Raw genomic sequence first — 26,797 nt, forward strand, 5'->3', positions numbered from 1 at the left:
TTCACACTTCCTCAAGAGTTGAGAGGCCATCCTAATCCCACTCGCATGCCCAACCAGGGTTTAAAATGTCTATAGTTTACATCGTTGCTATCAGTCTAGTAAAGCACAAAAGTATTTTGAGGTGTTTTTGACTTGCTAAAGAAATGCTAGGACTTACTCCCAATGTGATTGTGGAGGTTGTATGTCTGATTGAGGCGGTTAGTTTTATGAGTTTTATGAATGTACTTCGTTTGAGGTTAATAAAAATTTAGTTGTTTCAGGGAGTGGTATGCACTTGATGTTGGAAGCTTTTCTTATTTAAAAAAAAAAAAAATCAAAATTCTATTGTGTATTTTTTAAAATAATTTAATTTTATTTTTGGGTGGATTTTAAAAAATAATTTAATTGTTTTTTAGGTTTAATGTTGATTTAATTAGTTATAATATATTTTGGGTTGTTTTATAAATTAATTGTTTTAATGATTAAATGAAATTAAGTTCAATTTAATATAACTATAACGCATAACTCTTAAATAAGAAGTAAGGATTAGTTGTTTTGCTTATATTTTCAAAAGTTTGAAGAATTTATAATGCTTTGTATCAGTAAGAATAAAAATAAATTATGGATATCTCATTATTATAAATCTTTTAGCCAAAAGCATTAAGTATGAGCCTTAGTAGTTTTTTTCTTCATCAATTCTCTCTCTCACATACGCATAGATATATACTAAATTAAAATCATATAAAATTTAAAGATATAAAAATTAATGGAATTAAGGTCTAATTATTTTTCATTATATAAATAGAAAGTTATTATATGAATAACAAAATCTATACCCTTAAATCCACTTTGCAAATTGAAATAGTTTTTAATGTCAAATACTTTATAACATAAAATAAAATTAAGAATGAAATAACTTATTCCTTTAATTCGAAAGTAAGAGACTATATGATTAAAAAGAGAGAATTAAACAAAAGATATTACTATAGAATAAAATTGCAACAATTAACATGTTCATGCTAACTTAGGAAAAACAAGGTACTTTTAGAGGAAGATTAATGAAATTTGAGATGCAAAAGTAATTGAAAGAGAGTTTCCAGATAAGGGGAGATTGACATTCACAAATTTGCGTGGAACGTAAACTGAAAGGCATGGAAAATACAAAAACCTCATCAAACTTCCATTTGATAGGCAAAGAAGATTTGAAATTCCAGGATTCCAGACCTGCTCCAAAGTCTTTACTTTGGTGGGTGTTCTGCTCTGCAGACATTACCAGAGTCGGTTGAGAACTTGACGAGGCTTCAAACTCTTCGATTGGGTAGATTCTCCGCTATGAAAACTATACAAAGCTCTCAAAGTCGGTTGGGAACTTGACGAGTTGGTGCAGGTGCAACACTATGCAGAGTCTCCCACCCTCTTTCGAAAATTTGATCGGACTCCAACGTTTTCACTTGGAACATTGGAAGGGTATTGCAATCTACAGATGTTGCAAATTTGAGGTCGTTGGAAATGCTTGAGGTGTCTTAATGTTTTAAACGACAATGTCTTAGGTATTAAATCACTCAGCCGCAAGAGGTTGTTGCACCCCAATGATCTCCCTTGTAATGAATGGAATCTTTTTAGCATTTTGAGGTCGTTGGAAATGCTTGAGAGGTGTCTTAATGTCTTCAACTGCAATGTCATAGGTATTAAATCAATTAGTTGCATGCTCTGATATTGCACCCCATTGATCTCCCCAGAATGCATTTTTCAATAATCCTTTAGGTGAATCTAATCCATGTTATTGATGACAGTTAAGAGTTCCAACATAACAATGTGTTGATAACAACAACGAGTGGATAGAAGTAGCATTCAAAATAAATGAAACGATCAAAAACAAAGATTACAACACAATCAATGGAGACCTTGAAAAATACTCCAACTATGTTATTGCATATCCACATTCAACGAAAGTGCCTCCATTGCTCCTCTCAGTAAGCACACATTTGTTGTGATCTCAATCACCCTAAATCCCATCAGTTGTTGTCGGCCTCCATCGCTCCACTTCTTGAATAACCCATCAATAATGTAAAGACAAACCCCTAATCCTTTACCTTTACCTTTTTTACGAGTGCCTCGTATTGAATATTTTAAGACAAATGATTTTTTTTTTTTAATTTTTTTTTTTTTTAATTTTTTAATTTTTTAAATTATTTATTTAATTATTATTATTTTTTTAAATCCCCCTCTATGTAGTAGTGTCGAATCCAACAACAAACAAGTTGTCTCTAATTGTATCAATAGAGATCGAAGGGACATAAGAGGAATTGATGTTCGGGAAATCTTGCCGGGGAAAGTTGTCGCATTCTCCAGAGTTGGCTACACCCACAAAACAAAGAGCCCAAAAAATCATTGTCTTTATATAAGATAATGTGAATGGTAAGTGAAATAGCAGCATCGGTATATGCGCGAGACAATAATAGCCTGCACGTTGGCAGACTTAGGGCGCACTATCAGAGTTAATTTTGCAATTGTTAGATAATATTGTTTTAAATTGATATGGTTTTTCCTTAATTGTTAACTGTCTTAAATAGGTTTCATCTTAATTGTAATTGTCTTAAGTGGCCATTGTCTTAAATGTAAAGTTTTGGGTTACAATATTTTTATCTTAAACTATTTTTGTCTTAAAATATTTTTTTCTTAAACTGTTTTTGTCTTAAATATAAAGTTTTGTCCTAAAATATTTTTTTCTTAAACTATTTTTGTCTTAAATATAAAGTTTTGTCTTAAAATATTTTTGTCTCAAATTGCTTTTGTCTTAAGATATTTTTGTCTTAAATTGTTTTTGTTCAAATATAAAGTTTTTTCTTAAATTGTTTTTGTCTCAAATTTTATATTTAAGACAATTTAATTGATATTAAATTTTAATGTAAAATAATTAAAATAAAAAATGACCTTTTAAGACAGAATATTTCTTTTGTCTTAAAAAAAGGTCGTAAAAGTGCCCTTAGTGTAATAGTAACTAGTTCATTGAAAAACTAGATATTGGAACAGAATGGATTTACCCTTACGTTAAAAATCAAACACAATATGCAGATTAGGGTCATTCTTGCTTCTTTTATAACTATGTTGTAGGAAAAATGAATCAATTTTATCATACCATGACTTGGGTGCCTATTTTAGTCCATACGGTGCTTTCCTCAATCTACAAACTATATGCTTCCTAATACCATGTTAAAAATGGAAGACCATTGACCATACCTCATTTATGAAGTAGCAGTAGGTCATTAAAATTGATATGACCGAATCTTTGATGCCATAAGTCTTCTGCAGTCATAACTAATGAAGTCAAGGCTTGGTGTGGTACGCTTCTTACATTAAGCTTATACATTCCTCCCACTCGATTACCTAATGCAATTGGCTTCGTACAATATAGAAGATCTTTAATAACACAATAAGACTTAAAAAACTCTACCTTAAGATTTTTACATACATTACATTTTGAATATGCCTAACATTTCCATCAGGCAATACAACAAGAACATTACCATACCCTTTGATTTGGTACCCTCTATCATCACCAAGGTAGATATTAGAACCATTGTTGGTTTCTTTGAAATTCTCAAACCAATGTTTGTTACCTGTCATGTGAGTGGAAGCTCCTGAGTGAACAAACCAATTTTCTGCTTCATCATCCTCAACAGAGAATGCATAATCAGATACAAAAAATCTGAGATTATGATTCTGATCTTCATTAACAAAGTTCCTTGCATGCTTCTTATGTCTATGTCGACCTTCATCAAGCTTCTTTTTATGGCATTTCTTAGCAATGTGACCAAATATACCACAATAAAAACATTTGGGTCATGAATCACTTTTGTTTGAAGACATACCTTGAGGTGGATTTCTTTGTGGTGTACCTCCGCCTTTCTGTCATGCACTTTCCTTCCCTGTGAAGGGCTTCTTCTTCAACATTAAAGCAAGATATGAACTCTAGGGTGTCAGAGTCATCCACCTTTCTTCCTCTTGCATCAGGACCCCTGTCAATTCTTCAAATTTGGGGCCTTTCTCTCTTGCATTCAAGCTTGTGATAAACATCTGATAGTTATCAGTCATACCATTCATGGTAATCGTGACGAGATCAGTGTTTGACACTCTCTCCCCTATGTCACCCAGGTTATCTATAAGCTCCTTGATTCGAGAGATGAACGCAACCACTGATTCAATCTCCTCCATTTTAATGGAGAGAATCTTGCTTTTAAGAAACAACAGGCGATTTATGTTTTTGATCTCATACAAGTCCTTGAGAGTTGTCCAAATGTCGTTTGTTGATTTACATTCTTGGGTGTAAGGGATAATACAATCTTTCACTGACAATTTTAAGAACATTTTTTCTTTATTCTCCCTCTTTTCCTAGTCCTGGAATGTTGTTTTTGTTCTGCCTGTAGCTATGGTTGGCTTCAACTCATCACTGCTTGCAATCGCCCATGCATTTTGCCCCTCCAACAGGGTCTGCAACTTAAATTTCCAATTAGAATAATTGGATCCGTTGAGCTTATTGCTCTCATTCAAGTATGCCTTTGCCACCTGATTTTTCATATTGACAGGTCTATCTCAGAAAAAACATTCCACCTCCAACAATTGAAATAAAACGAATCTATCTCTAGATCTTAAAAAAATGGTGCTCTTACTACAACCCCTTTCATATGGGTGCACAAAACAAATCCTTTTTAAGGATATATAAACCTTCTTAAAAAAATGACCCCCTTTTAAATGCACCCCAAAAATTTTTTGCTTAAAAATATTATAACCCCTTAAAAAAAAGAATTCAAAACGAGAAAAAATGATTTCAAAGATACCCAACGATAGAGATCCTTTCTTTTGATTGTGCCTCTAGAAGGTCTCCACAGTCAATCAACACCATGACCTGTGCACTCAAGTTCTCTGCTCCTCGAAACAAAATCGCAGCAGATCTCGATCCAATACCCACCGTAGTTGACAAATCAGACCCCCTACCTCAAATCAGGTTGGTCCACCTATGCCAACTCGTCCCTCCTCACCCTATTTTGTCAACTGACTCCACATGCAAACAAAGATCTAATCAATTCGATCAGTGCGTGCACCGATGCCAACTCGTAAACCTCAAATGTTGCCACAATAACCTCCACCCCATGACTTCACAATAGATCTACAACCTCTGATGGCTTATCTAAGAGAAAAATTCAGCCACACACTCGGTGCCAAGATGCCACCAATTGACCTGCCCAACTTCTACTGCAATTGATAGATGCAATCAAACCACCACCAGCACGCAGATCCACCATCCAGTGCTAGATCTATGGATCTTAGTCCACCGCTGCACCACACCTCACCGTTGCACCCCGAGACCATAACTCTACCACCACTAGCCTCACTATTGATTGCCCTGATTAGTGGAGCCATAGATTGAGCCCCCATGATTCCACTGCACTAACAGTCTATATGTAGTCAACGGGTCATAAGTGCCAAAACTTGGTAGTGTTCATTGTTCTGAATCTGCTCATCTACGCAAACTACAGTTTGACACTCTCTCGGAATGAGCATCGCTCCACAAATTCAAAGTTGCTCATGCCCTTGGTCATTGTTTCCTTCCGGCTAGTTCCTCTGATCAACAACAACTACACCGATTACCAGGAAACTACACTGATCTCCAGGCTTGTGCAACAACGCCTCAAAAAAATAACGAGTCAGCCAACCTCCACGTTGACTAGGAGCAATGCCCTTTTTCTGGTCAAACCCACGCTGAGGCAAATCACATAGATTAAAGGGTGATAAGCGCGATTTTTTATGCCAAATCTTGCGCTACTCCAAAGCTAGGTCAACACTACTTCCAACTATCAATCCAACGCTGCTTCAATTATCCTCACAAAAAAAAAAAACTTCTCGTGCTATACTTCAACACTTTTACCTCCTCGCCAATAGACCTCCTTCGTATCACTGAGGGCCACAATCCTGCCCAAGGCACTCACCCAATCAACAAAGCACTCTGGTTTTGACTCACTCAACCTTGAAGTTCACCTGGAGTGCCTTATAGACCTGTTTCAAAACAAAAGTGACTATAGGAAGCTGGCACTGAAGGAAAAACTCAAAAAGATCAAGATGGAGAAGGGCGACTCAATTTCTAAGTACTTGATCAAGTTCATCCAATGTCGGGATGAGTTTGGAAGTGTCGAAGTTACTATTGAAGAAGATGATCCAATGATCCTAACACTTCTAGGCCTTCCTAAGAGCTGACACAGTTACCAAGACTCAGTTAATTGGAGGTAGAATCTACCAGAGTGGGAGCGGCTGTGGTCTGACTTGGTATAAGAAGAGATTTGGCAGAACACCAGAGATGGGACCTCATCCAAAGAAGTGGAAGAGGAATTTGTGTTAATCAAAAAAGAAAATAAATCCAAGTGAGAGAAGTCCCAAGGTGAGGAGGGTGGCAAGAAGAAGAACTTGTCAAACATCAAGTGTTTTCATTGTCACGAGTTCGGGCACTATGTCACAAAATGCCCATAAAAGAAAGAGAGCAAGAAGGAGCCTGTAGTAGCAGCAGTAGGTGAAGCTCTAGCTTCATGATTTGAACTTGATTTCACTCTCATTTCATGCATGACAAGCACTGTAATCGGAAGCATGTGGTATCTCAACAGTGGTGCCTCATTCCATATGACGAGGAACAAAGATCTCTTCAGTGACTTGGAGGGGAAAGACCTCAAACAGAACATAAAGTTTGGAGATGATGGGAGTTATAGCGCAACCGATACCAGTATTATTACTGTTACTTTTTAGAGGGATTCTAGCTCCCCTCTCAGACTCATGGATGTGATGTGCGTTCTAGGAATAAAGAAGAATCTTGTTTCCATCACAGTACTGGAAGGCCATTGCTAGGATGTTGTTATTAGCAAAGGAAATATTTTCCTTAGACACATCACCACAAGAAAAGTGAAACAAATCAGTGTGCTAGTCAAGAACCTGTATGCACTTGAGGTACAAGATGCATGCAAAACCTTGAGGAGCAAGGCAAAGGTTAGAGACTTGGTGGTTGAGAGGGAGCATGAATTACCTCTTAATGTGTAGCCTCGGAAGTAACCTTAATAAGTTGTGGAGAAACCACAATTGGAGAAGCAGAGAGGAGACCGAGTGGAGACATCCACTCAAGAAGATACCTCCAGTAGAGGGAAATTTCAAGCCATGTGGGCAGAGGGAGCACATGCAGCCATACCTCTAGGTGAGGGGTGGGGCAATGTGAAGCAATAGTCCCAAGAGTTCAGAAATTGGGTAGGATCCATTGAGGTGTTTTCTTAGATCATTACCTTGCTACAGGAGCCCACAATATTCAATAACAAGAGGATCAGTGTCAGTCAAATACTGAGGAGTGCAGAGTAGTGTTGACAACAGAGCAGGAGGATCGGGAGTAGAGACAGTAGCAACACGATTTTCCCAATAGATAGTTGTAGACATAGTTGATTCAGCTTATTTTATTAGGATGTTTTTTTATTGCAGATGTTGTAGTACCAACAACAACAATGAAAAGTGTTGCATGCAAAACATTCCAAAGGTAACAAATTGGGATAGATTTGAATTCCTTTCTTGTTGAGAGGGAGTGTTGAAAATAGCAACAAGAAATGTTATAAATAGCATCAACAAAAATCCTAATTTAATTTGTCCTTGAATTAAATTAGGAATTAAATTGTAATTCAATTCTCATAGCAACTTGTAGTAGTTAACTAAGTTAATTTGACTTAGTTGGCTCAGTAAATTCGAGTTGGAAGTCTATCTAGAGTCATGTAGAGTGATCCCTAAATTTTAGGGGCCCAAGTTGAGTTCTTATTGAGTTGTAATTATTTAAGTCAATTTAACTGAGTTAAATTTAGTTGAACTAGTTCTAACTATTGGAGGAACTAGTGAGAGGTCAAGTGAATTAAATTGGATTTAACTCACATGTAGTGATCAATCAGATAACTCATAATTCACTCAAAATAGCTCATGCATGTCAATTCAGAGGAAGACTTAGTTGAGATTAGAGTTCAGGGACAATGTACTATCAATTGTAAAATTATCTAACTTAAAGAGGTGATGCATGCAATCAGAGGAAGTCCTATGGATGGATTGTGCAATCATGAGTGAGGAATTTACCACTTAAAATGGGCTAATTCCCCAGGCAACTGCGTAAGGAAGTAGGAGCTTGGAAGGCAATAGATCTGGCTAAGTATTGGCTTGAGCTAGCTTGTGAAGCAGTGAGATAGTTTGTACTTGTGTAGAGATTGCTCAGGTTGAATAAGCATCGTATTTTCTTCTCAGGTCTTCTGGTTAATGCAATATAAAAAAAACAGGGTTTTTAGCTAGTGCTTTCCTTAGAAAAATATTGTGTTATGTTTGATTGAAATTATTCCTTTTCTGCTTCGTGATTTCATCGATCAATTTTTGTTTCTGCTGATGAGTAGAGTAGATTCAAGTCTATTGTTCTAGCATATTACATAAGCAGTTTGAATCTACAGCAAAAATCTACATTGCATTGTGAAAACTATTTTCTCAATATGAAAATCAACCATCGTCAACCATTGTCCAACGTCACATTGTGAGAAATGTTGTCTCAATTTGAAAATCAATCATGGTCAAGTATAGTCCAATGTCGCATTGTGACATAGATTTTATTAATATGAAAATCAACTGTGGTCAACCATGTTTATTTGAGGGTTTATATACCTTTGATTTATAATATTTATCTCTTGGGTTTAATATTATTCCCTTGGGTTTTTAGTATTAATCCATTGGTTTTATAATATTTATCTTAGGGTTTATATACCTTGGGTTTATAATATTAATCCTCTGTGTTTAATATTATTCCCTAGGCTTTATAATACCTCGGGGTTTTAGAATTAATCTAGTGGGTTTATAATATCAATCCCTTCATTTTATCAATCTAAGGGTTCATATTCCTCGGGTATAATATTATTCATAAGGTTTATAATATTAATCCTGGGGTTTAATATAAATCCCTTGGGTTTATAATCATGGTCAACCATGCACAACCATGGTCCAATGTCACATTGTGACAAAGATTGCCTCAATATGAAAATCAACCATGGTCAAATTTTGCATTGGAACACAGATTGACTCAATATGAAAATCAACCATGGTAAAAACATGGTCAACCATGTTTATTTTCAGGTTTATAGTATTTATCTTAGGTTTTATATACCTAGGGTTTATAATATTAATCCCTTAGGTTTAATATTACTCACTTGAGTTTATAGTCCCTTAGGTTTTTAGTATTAATCCCTTGACTTTATTATTCCCTACAGTTTATAATATTAATCAATTGGGTTTATTAATCTATGGGTTAATTTTCCTAGGGTGTGATATTATTCATAGGGTTTATAATATCTTTAATCCTTGATTTTAATATAAATCCATTGCATTTATAATCATGGTCAACCATGGTCCATCGTCACATTGTGACAAAAATTTTCTCAATATGAAAATCAACCTGGTCCAATGTCGCAATGTGACAAAGATTGCCTCTATATGTAAATCAATCATACTGAACTATGATCAACCATGGTCCAATGTCGCTTTGTGACATAAATTATCTCAATATGAAAATGAACCATGGTCAACCACGATCAACCATGTTTATTTTAGGGTTTATAATATTTATCTTAGGGTTTATATACCTTGTGTTTATAATATTATTCCATTGGGTTTATAATACCTTGGGGTTTTAGAATTAATCCCTTTGGTTTATTATTCCCTTGAGTTTATAATATCAAACACTTGGGTTCATTAATCTATGGGTCCAAATTCCGAGGGTATAATATTATTAATATGGTTTATAATATTAATTCTAGGGTTTAATATAAATCCCTTGTGTTTACAATCATGGTCAACCATGGTCAACGATGGTCCAATGTCACATTGTGCCAAAGATTGTCTCAATATGAAAATCAACCATGGTCAATCATGTTCCAACAACGCATTGTGACAAACATTGTCTTAGTATGAAAATCAACGATGATAAACCATGGTAAACCGTATTTATTTTAGGGTTTGTAAAATTTATCTTAGGGTTTTTATACCTTGGTTTTATAATATTTATCCCTTGGGTTTAATATTATTCTCTTGATTTTATAATCCCTTGGGTTTATTATTCCATTTGGTTTATTAATCTAAGTGTTCATATTCCTAGGGTATAGTATTATTCATAGGGTTTATAATATTAATCTTTGGGTTTAATATAAATCCATTGGGTTTATAATCATGGTCAACTATGGTCCAATGTCACATTGTGACAAATATTTTCTTAATATGAAAACAAACCAATATTGCGTTGTGACAAGGATTGTCTCAATACGAAAACCAACCATGGTCAACCACGGTAAATCATAATAATAATCATAATAATCATTATTATAGACCTTCAACGTATATCAACCATATTTACTAATGTGGTTTTGCATGTGATTGATATATGCCTTTGATGTATATCAAATGCATTTACTAATGTGATTGTGCTAACAACCACATTAAAAATAAAACATGGTTAGCCATGGTCAACCATGGTCACACTGTGACAAAAATTGTATCAATATGAAAATAAACCATGGTCAATCATTTATTTTAAGGTTTATAATATTTATCATAGCATTTATATACCTTGGGTTTATAATATTATTCCCTCAAGTTTATAATCCCTTGGGTTTTTAGTATTAATGCCTTGGGTTTATTATTCCCTTGTGTTTATAATGTCAATCCCTTAAGTTTATTAATCTATGGGTTCATATGCCTAGGGTACAAAATTATTCCTAGGGTTTAGAATATTAATCTTTGGGTTTAATATAAATCCCTTGTGTTTATAATCATGGTCAACCATAGTACAACATCGTATTGTGAGAAATATTGTCTCAATAAGAACATCAAGCATGGTTAACCATCGTCAAACATGATTAACCACGATAAACCATGATTAAGAATAATAAACAAATATAAACATTATTATTGTTATTATTATCATTTATATTTTTCAGAAATAATATTAAAAATTAATCAATAAGATTTTATACTTTTGTGATTCATATTTAATTATTATTTTTAATTATAATTATTTAGTTTGATTTTACATTTTATTTTTAGTTATTTAATATTATTTATTATTTAATTTAAATTTATTATTATTATTTAATGATATTATTAATTGATAAGAGTAACAATATTAATTAATAGCAATAATTTTAATAATAACAATTATTTTAAAATGATACTCATTATTATTATATATTTAATATTATTAATTAATTAATATTGTTATTAAATAAATAATTTATATTACATAATTTAAAATTTAATAATAATAAATGACCTTTAATATTAAATAATAATTATTATTAATTATAATGATAATAATAATATTTTTATTTCAATAGTTTTTTTGTATTATTATTATACCCGCTGAAAGCAAGCAGGTTATAATATTTTTTATTTTAGTAAAATAGATTGACTTTCTATTACTTTTGAAATTTTTAAATAGATTTTATAAAGTTCATTAAAGATTTGAACAAATTAAATATTAAACTAAATATTTTGAAAATAAAAATAAATTTTGAAAATTTTTAACATTGAATTTCTATTTTCTGATTGGTTCATTTATATGAAATGACTAATTTCGTGGTGTTTAAAATTGAATTGTAGGAAAAAAAATTATTTAAAAAACAAAAAATCAAAAAAATCTTGTATGCAACCAAGTGTCATAACATTTAATAAAGAGTACACCTATCAAATCTAAATATTTATGAAAATGAATTGTCATTGTATGAAGTACCAAACCAAGTGTCGTAACATTTAATAAAGAACACGCCTATCAAATCTAAATATTTATACTTAATAATTTATTTTTACACCACTTTTTCAATATTTATTTTTACTATATAGTTTTACTAATAAAAATGTACAAGGCAATAGATCGACCTTTTGATTTCCAACAGAGAGAGGGAGAGGTGAGTTCCCTGCCTTGGATGAACGGAGCGCTGCTGCGATGGCACCCTGATCGTTTGCCATGCGCCTCTCCCTCGTCCCCAGGCCCTGCCTGGCCGGGCTCCCGCTGCGTGTTCGCCGTTTACTGCGGACCCCTCTCACGGGGCTCTTGCGGCCTGACGGTTTGCCATCCCTGCTGTTTTCAGCGGGCCTGCAATGGCAGGATCCGCTTCCCCCCCTCCAGCTTCAGACAGTCCAGAACAAATCTTTGCCTCTCTGTTGTCAAAACCTTCAGAAGTCAGACCTAGACCCTCTTTAACAAAGTTCATAAAAAAGCTTGATGAGATCCCTGAGGTAAACCTGCCTCCTTCCCTCCCAAGGAAATCGGCAATAGCGTTATCAGAAAGAGGTCTTGTTGGACAGTTCACGGGCCTCTGGCCATCCCCAAGAACGGTCCAAAAATGGGTGGAACGCAACTGGAGTACAATGATCCAAGGGAAGATCGCCATCAGATTTTGCAGGCGAGGATACTACACCTTTCTGTTCGAGACTAAAGAAGACAAGCACCTCATCTTCCACAATGGACCCTACTTCATGGATACACGGGGTCTTTATCTGAACAAATGGACTCCGGACTTCGACCCGGAAATGGACATCCCCAACGCGGTCCCTGTTTGGGTGCGCCTCCCCCATTTTCCCCTGCACTGCTGGGGGACGAATCGGTCAAAGCGATCGGTAATGCGGTTGGAAAATATATAGACAGATCAGAACCAAGGGAGAATATGCACGCATGCGCAAGGATCTGCGTTCAAGTTGACCTTGGGAAAGGACTGCCAGAAGCCATCAAGTTAAAGGTGGATCAATGGATGCACATTCAGCAGCTGGACTACGAACAACTACCCTTCAAATGCAAGGTATGTCATGAGTACGGTCATTTTGCCAATAGATGTAGCAAATTAAAAGTAAATGAAGCGGAACACAATGAGGAAAATGCTGAAGTTCCATGGGAACAAGTAAAAAGGAAAAAGTCCTCTTCCAACCCGGGCAATAACCCCTCATCCCCTCCGGCAACCAGTCATCCTCCCCCTCCTCCCCCTCCTGGCTCAGCTTTCCCCTCCTCCCCCAACCCTTTCGGATCCCTGACAGCTGAAGATCCGCCCTCCCCTCCTCAATCTCCCCGTCCAGCCTCTCCGTGCTCCAACCCTCCTCCCTCCCCTCCTCCCATCATTGAAAGAATTCTCACTAGAAACAAAGCAAAAGAGGCAAATCAGCCATCCGATCCCCCGAGAAAAGTAGGCCGAAAATCGAACAAAGAGCTAAGGGATGAAACAGCAGCAAAGGAGATGGCAACTGGTACCCAACAACCTATGGACTCATTCCTAGGCAAGCCAAAAGGCAGTGGCGAAAAAGCCAAGGAGAAATCAGGATTCCACCCCACAATTGGTAAATAATGAACTTGGTCTCTTGGAACTGTAGGGGGATCGGCTCTTCCTCAAAGCTGAAAGCAATCAAGGACCTTATAAATCAGGAACAACCAGATATACTCCTAATCCAGGAGACCAAAACCTCTGAGCAGGATTTCCTGCTCCAAACTCAAAGATTCAAAAACTACAATGGCATATCAAAAGGCTCAGAAGGGGCTTCAGGAGGTATAGGAACATTATGGAACAAAAATAAGTGGGAAATCATCAACTCACAGCTAAATAACTGGTGGATCAGAACAGATCTAAAGAACAAGAGCACCCAAGAAGTTTTTCACATCTATAATATATATGCACCAAACCACTACAGAGACAAAGCCAGCTGCTGGAACTCCATAGAAGAGGATCTCATCACTATCAACAGCAGTTTGATAATCCTTGGGGGAGATTTGAATCTAATCAGGCATGTGGAAGAAAAATACGGTGGAAACTACCATGCAGATCCATCGAGAGACAAGTTAGAAGCCATCATTCAGCTCTTCAATCTGATCGACACTCCCTTGTCGAATGGCAAATACACATGGACTAATAAGAGAACAGGATCTCATAATATAAAAGAGAGGCTGGACAGGTTCCTTATCCAGGAAGGTGTAGCAGGAAACTTCCAAGCAATCAGGAGTCATATAATTCACGGCACTGCTTCAGATCATAAGGTCGTGGTCCTCACTCTGGACAAAGGAATAAATTTAGGTCCCCTTCCGTTCAAATACAACAAAGCCTGGGACTCCTATGAAGACTTTCGAAACCTAGTTCGAAAACAGTGGACTACCGAAGTATTAGGCTCTCCACACTTTGTATGGGAATCAAAGCTAAAAAATCTCAGGACAGTTATAAAGCAATGGGCAAGGGACAAGGCAACATTGGAAAGGAAAAAGAAAACGGAGCTGATAGAAGAGATGGAATGCTGGCACAAAGAAAAAGAGCAGATGCAATATACAGCAGAGGACTTAGAGAAGGAAAAAAATATGTACAAAGAACTATTCTGGCAAAATCGAATGGAGGAAGAGGAGCAAAGAATGAAATCCCGCTGCCTATGGTTGAAAGCGGGGGACAAAAACACTTCATTCTTCCACAACAATGTTAAGATCAGAAGAGCTAACAATCAGATAGTCAAAATCGAAGTGGAAGGGAGAGAACTGAAGGACCAAGAAGACATAAAAAACGCAGCATTTAACCATTTCAAGGCACTGCTCACGGCAGACCCCCAACAATATGACAGCGATGCTTTTCTAAATGTCATAGATACCAGAATAACAGAGGATCACAACAACAACTTGGAGCAAGAACCCACAGGAGAAGAAATCAAAGCAGCCACCTTCAGCATGCAGCAAGACAAGGCCCCGGGGCCGGACGGATTCACAGTCGCATTCTACAGACAGCATTGGGAAACCATAAAGAAGGACTTTGTGAGAATGGTCAAAAATGCATTTAGAAATCACAAGTTGGGGGACAACACAAAGTCTTCACACATAGCTTTGATTCCCAAGGAAGCAAACCCCAAATCCTTTGATAGGTTTCGGCCAATCTCGCTCTGCAATGTTTCATATAAGATCATAACCAAAATAATCGCCAACAGATTAAAGAATTTTCTTCCTCTCCTAATTTCAGAGAATCAGGGTGGCTTTGTCCCAAAGAGGCAGATCATAGATAATGTTATTTTAATTCAGGAGGCCATCCATAGCAGCAACAACAGAGGAGATCGTGGAATGATCATAAAACTAGACATGGCCAACGCATTCGATCGAGTGGAACACTCCTTCTTATGTGTAGTCCTAAAAAAATTTGGTTTCGCCTCCAACTTCATCAACATTATCAGCGGGTGCATCTCCAACCCATGGACTGCCCCACTGATCAATGGCTGCCCCAGAAAATCCTTCAGAAGCTCTAGGGGGCTTAGGCAAGGTTTCCCACTCTCCCCTTTCCTTTACATCATTATGGCAGAGACTCTCAGTATACATCTCGAACATCTTCGCAACAAAAAAGAAATCACTGGCATCCGCATTGAAAGAGGAATAAAGGAGATAAACCACTCGTTATTCGCGGATGATACCTTATTAATTGGGGGAGCATCTAGTTTGATGGCAAGGAGGTTCAAAAGAGTTCTGGACGCTTTCCTCCAAGCTTCCGGAGGTAAACTAAATAACAGGAAATGTAAACTGTATACTTGGAATGTGCCATATCAGACCCAGCAAAGAATAGCCCAAATTCTCGACATTCCACTTCAAAAAAATTGGAACTCCTTCTCCTACTTGGGTCTGCCTCTGGCAAAGGAACACATTAAAGCAGAGGTCTGGACAAATCACATCGAAAAGATGAGAGGTTTACTTCAAAGCTGGGGCGCTTACTGGTTAAACCTAGCTGGCAGAACCATTCTTATAAAGGCTGTTCTCTCAGGCCTCCCTATTTATCAATATGCGGTTATTATGGCTCCTGCTAGCATCCACAAACACATGGAAATCATGATGAGAAGTTTCCTCTGGCAGGGAGGCAAACAGGACACAAAAAAATTCAGCCTCGTCAACTGGGACCAAGTCACTCTCCCGTATGAAAAAGGAGGCCTGGCTATAAAAATTCCAAGCCTTTCCAACCAGGCGCTGGGGCTCAAGCTGATCTGGAGGATTCTCACAGAAAGTGGCTCGTGGTGGGTGGAAACAATCAAACGAAAATACCTCAGAGGTCCAAATTCCAACATCCTCAATGACCCTATCGTAGACAGGCCTTGCACTCCAATGTGGCGCCTCATCAAGAAAGTTTTGGCTCACTTCAGAGAAAATGTCTCCAAGCTCCCAGGCAACGGAAAGAACACCAAGGTATGGTCCGATAGAATAATGAACTCCAGCCCAAGAAACCTTCTTCAAGAGCTCAGGTCCCTGCAAGATTGGATGGAGGAACGAAAGATAATCACCCTGTATGATATCTCACAGTGGAACCAAAATCGTTGGCTGGCCTGGAAAGATCTGCATCTCCCTCCGGATCTTAAAGAGCTATGGCTCACTCTGAAGCGTTCACTATCTGGATCAGCACCTACCTACAAGGAGATCGAGGATAGATACATTTGGGACACTAGTGGAGGGTTCTTCTCAGTAAAAGAAGGATATAAATCACTACAAAATACAACTCCTGTAGCAAACTGGAACCTTCACTCAGCTGCTTGGAAGACAGAATGCCTTCCAAAGGTAAAACACTTCAATTGGACCCTCCTAAAAGGGAAAATCCTCACAGCTGAGAATCTGAAAAAGAGAGGAATACAAGGCCCATCGATCTGCTGTTTTTGTCGAGCGGAGGAGGAGACTATCCAACACTCCTTCCTTCTTTGCCCATTTGCCAAAAGATGTTGGAAATAGTTAACAAGCCCTTTGGAGACCCGAGGAACCCAAGATCAGATGCACAATCTTCAGAAGAATTGGAAGAAAGATTTCCCATACTCTAGAAAAGGAAAAAATAATTTAATCAGGGTGTGGAAGTGCATCCCTGCATCCCTTTGCTGGAACCTCTGGCTAGCAAGAAATAATTATGTTTTCAACAACAAAATGCCTAAACTAGACAATGTTATAGCAAAAACAATCGCTAACATTTCTGAAGCTGTCAGCGCTAATTACATGGCCTCCCCAGATCAGTCGAGCTGGGTTCAAGAAGAAAGGGAATGGTACGGTAGCTTCAACATCACCCACTCCCAGAATCTCCCCACCCAGAGCAAAGCACCTCAGAAGCATCCCAATTGGAAACTCAAGGGAACAAAAGCAGAGATAAGTCAATGGCTCTCCAATCAAAATCGCCCTCTGCTCTTCTTCGATGGAGCTTCAAAGAAAAATCCCGGGGAAGCGGGAGCAGGAGGCATAATTAAAGATCACATGGGGAATCTCATTTGCAGCTATGAATGGGGACTCGGAAAGGCATCGAACAACGCAGCAGAAGCATACAACTTACTTCTCGGCTCCGCAATTCTCTCTAGACTGGGTTTAACGAATGCCATCATTATCGGGGACTCGTCCATCATCATTTCAGCTATGAACACAGGCAAAGAATTCAATAAAGCAAACCTCAATAACATAAGGTTAAGGATTAATGATCACATCAGAAGTATGGGTGAAGTAACCTTCAGGCACGTGCTCAGAGAAAATAACACAGAGGCAGATTCCTTAGCAAGTAAGGCAGTCAATCGGCAGCAGGGTCAGGTTCGTGAGAATGATGAAATTTATGAAAAGGCGATACCATAAGGATTCAAATGGTCAGAAAACCCATCAGAACAGCCTCTCAGAACTCCGTCACATCAACAATCACTTCATTGATCTCTTACCCTCCGATCCTCCTTTCCCCTCCTCACCGCCGCCATTCTTCCCTCCCTTCGATCCCAAAGCTCTGCACCCTCAATCCTCTCGTGATCTCCTCACTGACCCTTCAGGCAAACATCACTTCCATTCTACCAGGGAGCGCACTTCGAATCTGCAACAGGATTCGATCACAGATCTCGCTGAGGAAAATATCCCACCCTTTCATCCTGAATGGCCCCCCCCTTCCCTTTATATCCCCTCTCCCTTCCCCGACTTCATCAGAAACACTTTGCTTTCTCAGTCTCAGCAAGGAAAAGTCGGGCGTCTTGAGTGTGGTAACACAGTTCACCGCAGAGGAAGCATTCAGAGCATCTTCATTCCACTGCGGTTCCTTTCCTCTGTTCTCCCCCTCAGCAACAAACAAGGCGAAAAGAAGAGCTACCTCGATCAGCAGACCATCCAAGCAGTCCTCAGGTATAACTCAAGCTTTCACTCAACGCTTTGTTTGCTAACCAGTTTCTTCTCAGTAATGGCAGACAACAGACAGCAGCCAGCGGCGCAGGAGGGAGCAGCGCCTCAAGAGAATCCTCTGGATAGGGTGCTAGGAAATGACACCTGCACCCTCTGCAAGGAACATTGTTTCCTCATTGCTCGGTTTATAAAGCACCATAATACTCTCAAAGATGATTTTCAAGCCGACAGTCGTTCCAAACGAAAAAAGCTTGAAAAACAAAAGAAGGAAATCGAGAATCTGAAGGAGAAGTGTCAGCATTTGGAGGAGGCCATCAGCCATATCAAGAACCTCACGGAGAGCATGCAGGCGGAGGCCTCTACAAAGGCAAGCCAAAAGGACCAGCAGAAGGATGATCAGATGGAAGACACAGTAAATCAATTCTGGTGTTAATCTTATGAATAGCAAAGTAACTCTTATAGATGGCCTGTTCGTCAGACAGTATAGTAGATATCTATTTCAACATTCTCTCCTCAAGTTAAACTTGCAGAAGTCAAGGGCTGCGTCCCGGTTTTGGACTTCTCCTCTATTATCTTCCCCTAAATATGATGTAACAGCTTTTGCATAGCGCAGTTTTATAATATATGAGTAGACGATCTTGTAAAAAAAAAATGTACAAGACAATAAATATAGTTATTCATATATTATATTATATTATTTTTAATTTAACAATTTTTAATTCTTTAGTTAATAATTATATAATGAATCTAATATAAAATAAATAACAACATATTTTTAAATTACAATAACCATTTAAATTAATTTATTTGCATAAACTATTTAGATTTATTTTTAAATATTATTTATTTATAATTTATTTATTTAGAAAATGTTTAATTTATTTATTTTTTTTTATATGAAAAATATTGATGTTGCATTTCAAAATTTATATATTTATAATTTTTGGTACAATTTTTTACATAATAATAATAATAATTTAATTTTAAAATATATAAATATGATATTATATGTAAAACTATTTTAAATTGAGCTTTATGATTACTATGTATTATAGTTTATGATTACTATGTATTGTACTTTATATATATATGGTTTTGGAGGTTTTAACTCTATAAACATTTAATTTAATCTAAAGTAGCTATCAATTACATTTTACATAAGGAGGTACTAAGTAGCAACACTGCATATTACACTTGTTTATTAATTTATTTATTTAATTGTTGTGGTCGCTGTTTTTTTCATATTTATAATAATAAAAGAATATTAATAATGTTTAGAATATTATATCTATGGACATGTTTATCAATAAAATATTTTTTAATATAATAATAACTTCCATCATTATATATATATATATATGTTGACATTTTTGCCATAATTTGGTTTAATTATTTTAAAATATTAATATATTATTTTAGTATCAGAATTTTGAAATGGTGTATCAAAAGTTGAGTTTGTCATTTTTATAAATATGCATGATTTATTATAGAGTCTCAATTAATTTGTTATTTTCTTAAAGTTTGATAAATTACTTTGGTTTTAGTGGGCGTTAATCATTATCATCATCATCATCATCAACATCTATTAAAGATATTCCATTATAACAATTTGTCACAACAATAATTATAATTTTAATATAACTATGTTTTTGTTGAGATCTTCTGGAATACGATGTTGCAACACTATGTGTTGACGTTTCAGGCAAACACTTCCACTTCACTCATCTTTAGCGACAGAAAGGCTATATTACTGATACAATGAGTGCTAGGCCAAGAATAAATACATTAAAAATGTGAACGTTAAGGGATGTAAGGATATTTGATGAACGTTATTGAAAACTTAAAAAAAAATTAAAATTATAAAGGAAGAGGTCAACTAAGATTAGTAATAATAATATTATATAATTAAATCAAATACTTAGTTTAAGAATAAATTAAATTAAATTAAATTTAAAAGATTAGTCAAAACGACAAAAGAAAAAAAGAGGTAAATGAATTGAATACAATATAATCAATAATATGACTCGTTAATATTAATTAAAAGAATAAGGTTAATAAGAAATTTTGGTCATAGTAACGATAAGTTACAAATATTAATTAGAGAAAGCCAAATTAACAAATTAATAAAATAAGGAATAACAGTAAAATAACAAATTAATTAAAAGAATAAGGTTAATAAGAAATTTTGGTCAAAGTAACTATAAGTTTAATTAGAGAAAGCCAAATTAACAAATTAATAAAATAAAGAATAACAGTAAAATATCAGATATGAAAAAGATGATGGTAAAAGTAAAAGGTAAAGAATTAGGTCAAAATGAAAAACCGATGATAAAGATAAGGTTAATAAGGATATATTATAACTAGCAATTTCCCTAAAAGGTGCAAAGAGAAGCCGATAAGATTTTTAAACTGTGATAATTTCAAAGACATTTACATTTGAATTCAACTTCCAATATTATCAACATTTAAAGGGAGAATATATCACTATTTAATAAGAAATAAAAAGTGGAATCTCAACCCATTAATTGATTATATCAAATTAAAAAAGAGTTGAGACATCTTTTTAGGTGATTTTTTCAAATTTCAATGTGAAGTGAGAAACATTTCTGGTTGTGGCCCAAATTGTAATAAACCCATATATACAGTTATATAACTTCAATAAACCCATACATACCGTTATATAACTTCGTAAGAGGTGTTGGTTAGATCGTTATAAATATTCTTATATGTAGTTATGTAACTTCTCATAAATTATTGGGGAGATAATTTTTAAGAGAAGTGGGTTAGAAGAGTATCTCAAGAAAGAAATTTGCAACTTTGAATCAATTGTCTCCTAGAATGACTAGAAAGCATGAAAAAATAGATAATGAAACAGAATGGATTTACCATTTGAGCTAGTAAATCTTGAACAGGAGTATGTACGAGCATTTATCTGACTAATATGATTTACCATTTGAGCTAGTAAATTCTTTGTTAATGATGTCATAACCCTTCCATATCATGTCATCTACCGTGCACAGGAAGCTCACACGAAAAGTTGCTTTTGAGAAAATTGTGGCGAAAAGGTGTGTGATAGTCCGCTTTCTACCAACCGTGCACAGGAAGCTTACACTCGAAAAGTTGCCTATCCTGCACAGGAAGCTTACACTCGAAAAGTTGCTTTTGAGAAAGTTGTGGCGAAAAGGAGTGTGATAGTACGCATTCTACTGTGCACAGGAAGAAAAGTTGCTTTTGGGAAAGTTGCCTACCCTGCACAGGAAGCTCACACTCGAAAAGTTGCTTTTAGGAAAGTTGTGGCGAAAAGGTGTGTGATGGTCCGCAGGAAGTGGGTAGTGGTTACCAATAGAAAACGACCAAATCGTTGAGACTTTGACGTCTAAGGACCAATAAACATATTTTATGTTGGCGAGTGTTTCTTGGCGACTTGAAAATTACAGAAAGCAACCTTATGCACTAGGGATTCAATCGTTTAAATAACTAGGTATTGATACACAGACAAAGTAGCAAAGGTGCAGCTGGTAACTTCATTGGAGTTCAGTCGAAAATATAGAGGTTGAGCTCACATTCCCCAATATCTGTAACACATTTTGGTTATTGCTTCTCTGTTATTCTATATCCAATGGCAGATATGATTAACTCGACAACAGTTGGTGACGCTACTTGCTCGGCATCCTCCACCACATCCATATCACAGGGCAATAGCTGCAGCTATGTTTTTGATGTATTCATAAATCACCGTGGTCCTGACGTGAAGGAAGGCCTCGCCAAGCATATCTACCATCGCCTGAAAGAACATGGATTAAGAGTATTTTTGGACCAACCAGAATTGGAAAAGGGAGATAGCATAACTTCTCAAATCGAAGAGGCGATTCGAACTGCCACGGTCCATGTTGCAATTTTTTCTCCAAGATATGCTGAATCTAGTTGGTGTCTCAACGAATTAGTATTGATATTGGAGTCGGGCTCAACAATTATTCCCGTCTTTTATCATGTCAATCCTTGGGAACTTCGGTGGACGCAGAGCCAAGATGGAGTTTATGCTCGAGCCCTGAGCATAATCCGGTGTATCCTTCTGTGTAAAGAGGACGAAAATGGAGCGTATGCTCGAGCCCTGTGCATGCTGGAAAAGAAGACAACGATAGATCCTCAAACCAATACAAAGAGGCCACGGCATAACTCGAAAACTATTGAGAAATGGAGGAATGCCCTTTCTACTGTAGCAGACACAAGCGGCATTGACCTGAAGGCGTGTAATGGGTAAGAGCGCCCCTGCTTCTCCCTTGTTAGCTTTAATTTTGTGGATTAATAAGGATTTCGATATCTTTTAGGCGTTCCTTACAGACACACATTTATTGTGGATATTATTCAGTGACGAAGTACTGCTCGTTGATGAGATCGTTGAACAAGTTCTGAAAAAAGTTCGCAGACCACTTCTGAATGTCGCTAAATATCCAACTGGCCTGTTTGAAAAACTAAAGGATGTGGACATCACAGTGTCACTGCAACGGCAAAGCGGGAAGCCCAGTGTTGTGGGAATTGCGGGTCTTGGCGGAATCGGAAAAACGACCATCGCCAAAGAATTATTCAATCGGGAGATGTCAAATTACGATCGATCTTGCTTCTTGTCTGATGTCAGATCAGGAAATTTGCTTTCCCTGCAGAGTAACCTTCTTAACCGTTTGAGTCTCTCAAATGTACATATAAACAACATTGATGAAGGCATGGGGGCCTTCAAAAGGCATATCTCTTTTTCTAAGCGGGCTCTCATTGTTGTAGACGATGTTGATCATATTAATCAACTAGATGCATTATTTTCCCCACTTAAAGATACTATTCATCCAGGAAGCTTAATTTTAATTACAACTCGCAATAAAGACGTGCTCAGAAGCTCAGGGATCGCAGAGTCCTCTATTTACACGCTGAAAGGCCTAAATCGAGAGCACTCGCAAGAACTCTTTTGCTCCCATGCCTTTGGTCAGCCCCGTCCTGCGTTGGGATTTGAGGAGGTGGTGGAAAAGTTTTTGGATGTCTGCAATGGGTTGCCCTTATCTCTTAAAGTGCTGGGAGCCCTTCTTTGTGGAAAATATGATTTAGAATATTGGAGAGCGCAATTGCACAAAATCTCCAAAATACTTCCCAGCGATATTCAAAGCACACTAAAAATTAGTTATGACGCCCTGGATAAAGAGGAAAAGCAGATATTCTTAGACATTGCCTGTTTTTTCATTGGAGAACACAGGGATACCGTCATCAGAATATTGGACGGATCCGGTTGGGAAGGATGGCTGGGTCTTCGTAACCTAGAGAACAGATGCGTTATCGAGTTCGACAGTGAAAACTGTATAAGAATGCACGACCAGGTTAGAGACCTTGGCAGAGATCTCGCAAAGGAAACTCCTGAGCTTCGGCTTTGGTGGTTGACTGACAGCTTTCTTCATAATCTTTCTACGCGATCTCCTGTAAGTATTTTGTAGATTTCAACCGGCTTCAAAATAAAGTTGCGTTAATCCTTTGAAGTTTTGAAGTATTACAACTTTGCAAGATTGACCATCTTGTTTCTAACAGTTCGAGGTGATCAATTCAGGTGCGTGGAATTAGCATGGTTCACGGAAATGTCTCTGAAGAATCTTTGGAAACCCTTGCGGACAGCTTCAACCTAAGCAGCTTAAAGCTGCTTAGGGCTGAAGGTTATTTTGTTGAACGCCTATTCCGGGCTGGGCAGGTACCACAACTAATATATCTCCGCTGGGAGAATTGCCCGTACTCGTCCTTACCTTCCTGGATTTCACTAAAAACTTTACGAGTTTTATATATACAGAAGGTGAGCCACCTGCAAACACTGTGGCAACATGAATCCCAGGTAATCTTTTCTTTTTTCTTTGAAACAGATTTTTGTTTTGTTTTTCTCCAAATTATAAAAATTGCTTGCACTTGAGAATTGTCTTCGCATACCACAATGCCAGAATGTTCACATTTACAGTGTCGAACCCATTTTATTAATGTACATTGCAGGCACCTCTAGAATTGAGGGAGTTGCATATTCGTGCTCCCCTTTCAAAAGTTCCAAAGTCTATTGGTACGCTAAAGCACCTCCAAAAATTTGTCTTGTGGGAGAGTCACCTAGAAATTTTGCCAAATGAATTATGTCATATGGATTCCTTAAAACACCTTGCATTAAGGTATTGCTGCAGTCTGCAGGCGCTTCCAAACTCACTGGGGAACTTAACAGCTCTCCAAAGTCTTGACTTGGGCAGCTGTTTTGCTCTGCATACGCTCCCAGACTCGGTTGGGAATTTAACAGGACTCCAAAGTCTTGACTTGGACGGGTGCTCTACTCTCCAGACGCTCCCAAACTCGGTTGGTAACTTGACGGCACTCCAAAGGCTTGACTTAGGTGGGTGCTTCTCTCTGCAGAGGCTCCCTGACTCGGTTGGGAACTTGACGGGTCTCCAAAGCCTTGACTTGGCCGGATGCTCTCGTTTGCAGAGACTCCCAGGTTCGATTGGAAACTTGACGGGCCTCCGACGTTTTCACTTAGGCGGGTGCTTCTCTCTGCAGATGCTTCCAGACTCGGTTGGGAACTTGATAAGCCTGCAAAGTTTTCATTTGAGTGGGTGCTCTGCGCTGCAAACACTCCCAGACTCAATTGGGAATTTGATCGGCCTCCAATATCTTGACTTTGGCGGGTGCTCCGCTCTGCAGATGCTCCCGGACTCGGTTGGGAGGTTGACAGGTCTCCAACGTTTTCACTTGGGAGGGTGCTCTGCTATGCAAACTCTCCCAGACTCGATTGGGGATTTGACGGGTCTCCAACGTCTTCACTTTGGCGGATGCTATGCTATGCAAACGCTGCAGACACTTCCAGATTGGATTGGGAATTTGAAGGGCCTCCAATTTTTTAACTTGGGCCAGTGCTTCGCTCTGCAGACGCTCCCAGAGTGGTTTGGCAACTTGACGAGCCTCCGACAACTTCACTTGGGCGGGTGTTCCTCTTTGCAGACGCTGCCAGACTCGTTTGGGAAGTTGACGGGCCTCCAAAGTCTTTACTTGGGCGGGTGTTCCTCTTTGCAGACGCTGCCAGACTCGTTGGGGAAGTTGACGGGCCTCCAAAGTCTTAACTTGGGCCGGTGTTCTGCTCTGCAGACGTTACCAGACTCGGTTAAGAACTTGGGTATATTCTCCACTGTGCAGACCATCCAAAGCTCTCAGAGTCAGTTGGGAACTTGACGGGTTTCCAAAGTCTTTACTATGCAGAGTCTCCCACGCTAGGTTGGAAACTTTATGGGACTCCAACGTTGAGCATTTTGGAAGGGTGTTGCAATTCACGGATGGTGTCTACAGTTAAGCATTTTGAGGTCGTTGGAAATGTCCCAAACGGCACTGTTGTGGTATTAAGTCAATCAGCGGCACGCCCGGTTTTTCTGATTGGGTGATAATGTTTGGCAGTCTTACCCATGTTTGTATGGTTTTTTTTTTTAATTATTTATGGTTATATGAATATAAAATGCATTTGAAAATATTATATTAGTGAAATTTTGTACAGTTTTGAATTTGTATGATGTTTCATGTTGGTTCCAAATCTGTCTTTTTTTTTATAGTTTTTTATTATATGAATATAAAATGTATTTAAAAAAATTATATTAATAAAATTTTAAGACTTTTAAGATTTTTTAAAGGTTTTTTAACAAGAATATAAAGAGTGGCTTAAATAAAAAGTTTTAGGTTGGTTTGAAAAAAGTAAATAATTAAATGAAAAGTTGTTTATTAGGTTTTTTAATTTAATATTTATTAAATTTGGTATTTTTTTTGAATTTTTACACAATAAAAAGAAAATATATATTATATAATTTAGATTTTAAAATAAAAATAAAAAATTTGTTATATGATTTGGATTTTTATAAGATTTGTTTTTTGGTTTTGTTTTTTTGGAAATATGGTCAGAGAAAATTTGATTATTATAGGATTTGGATTTTTTTTCAAAGGATGAAATTATATTTTTGAAAGTATTAATATGTGGAATATTTTAGAAAAAAATTTACTATTTTAAATTATACAATTTTCAATCAACAATTTTACAATTCCAACAAAATTTTAAAAAAATTAATTGAATTTTGAATAAAAACAACTAAAAAATATTTAAATCATAATAAGTTTAAATTAAGTTAGATCTAAGACTTTTGTGATCCAAAATGTAGATATTAGTTTTTGGGATTAATCACATTGTTAGGATTTGGTTGACCTTTGGAACCAACTAATGTGGTTTAAATTAAGTTATTTTTGAGCCGCAAGGCTCATTCTACAACCCAGTGTGAGGGGATGTGTAAGTTTGTCCCTCCATGCCTAGTTAAAATAAAAATTATGTTCTAAATAAAAAAAATAATGTTGGCTATAATTAAAAAAAATGAATACGTTGTAAAGTAATTAGAAGTAAAAAAAAGATGTGTGAATGAGATGTTTAAATCTTATATTTTTCAAAAATATTTTAACAAGAGATTTAAATAAACTATTTGAAGATCTATGTATAGGAAAGAAATTAAGTTTTATGATTAAAATTTTTAGTTTCTCCTATAGATAATTTATTTAGCATTCAAAAATACGATGAAAAACAACACAATGTATTTT

At 36.8% G+C, this 26,797-nt stretch overlaps 1 protein-coding gene across 1 annotated transcript; it reads left to right on the top strand.

Moving 5' to 3' along the window:
- The first annotated feature begins 21,666 nt into the window (after nt 1–21,666).
- Nucleotides 21,667–25,477, top strand: LOC149200753 (disease resistance protein Roq1-like). The gene is made up of 6 exons (XM_089399635.1): nt 21,667–22,432; nt 22,545–23,634; nt 23,760–24,035; nt 24,188–24,282; nt 24,355–24,671; nt 24,744–25,477. Exons 1-6 carry the CDS (start codon nt 21,795–21,797, stop codon nt 25,400–25,402), a joined length of 3,075 nt encoding a protein of 1,024 aa, XP_089255761.1. The 5' UTR covers nt 21,667–21,794; the 3' UTR covers nt 25,403–25,477.
- The last annotated feature ends 1,320 nt before the right edge of the window (nt 25,478–26,797 follow it).

The sequence above is a fragment of the Pinus tabuliformis genome, chromosome 2_1, assembly GCF_031772625.1.
Source record: "Pinus tabuliformis cultivar Carrire ecotype Pingquan chromosome 2_1, CPIR1, whole genome shotgun sequence".
Classification (NCBI taxonomy): Eukaryota; Viridiplantae; Streptophyta; class Pinopsida; order Pinales; family Pinaceae; genus Pinus; species Pinus tabuliformis.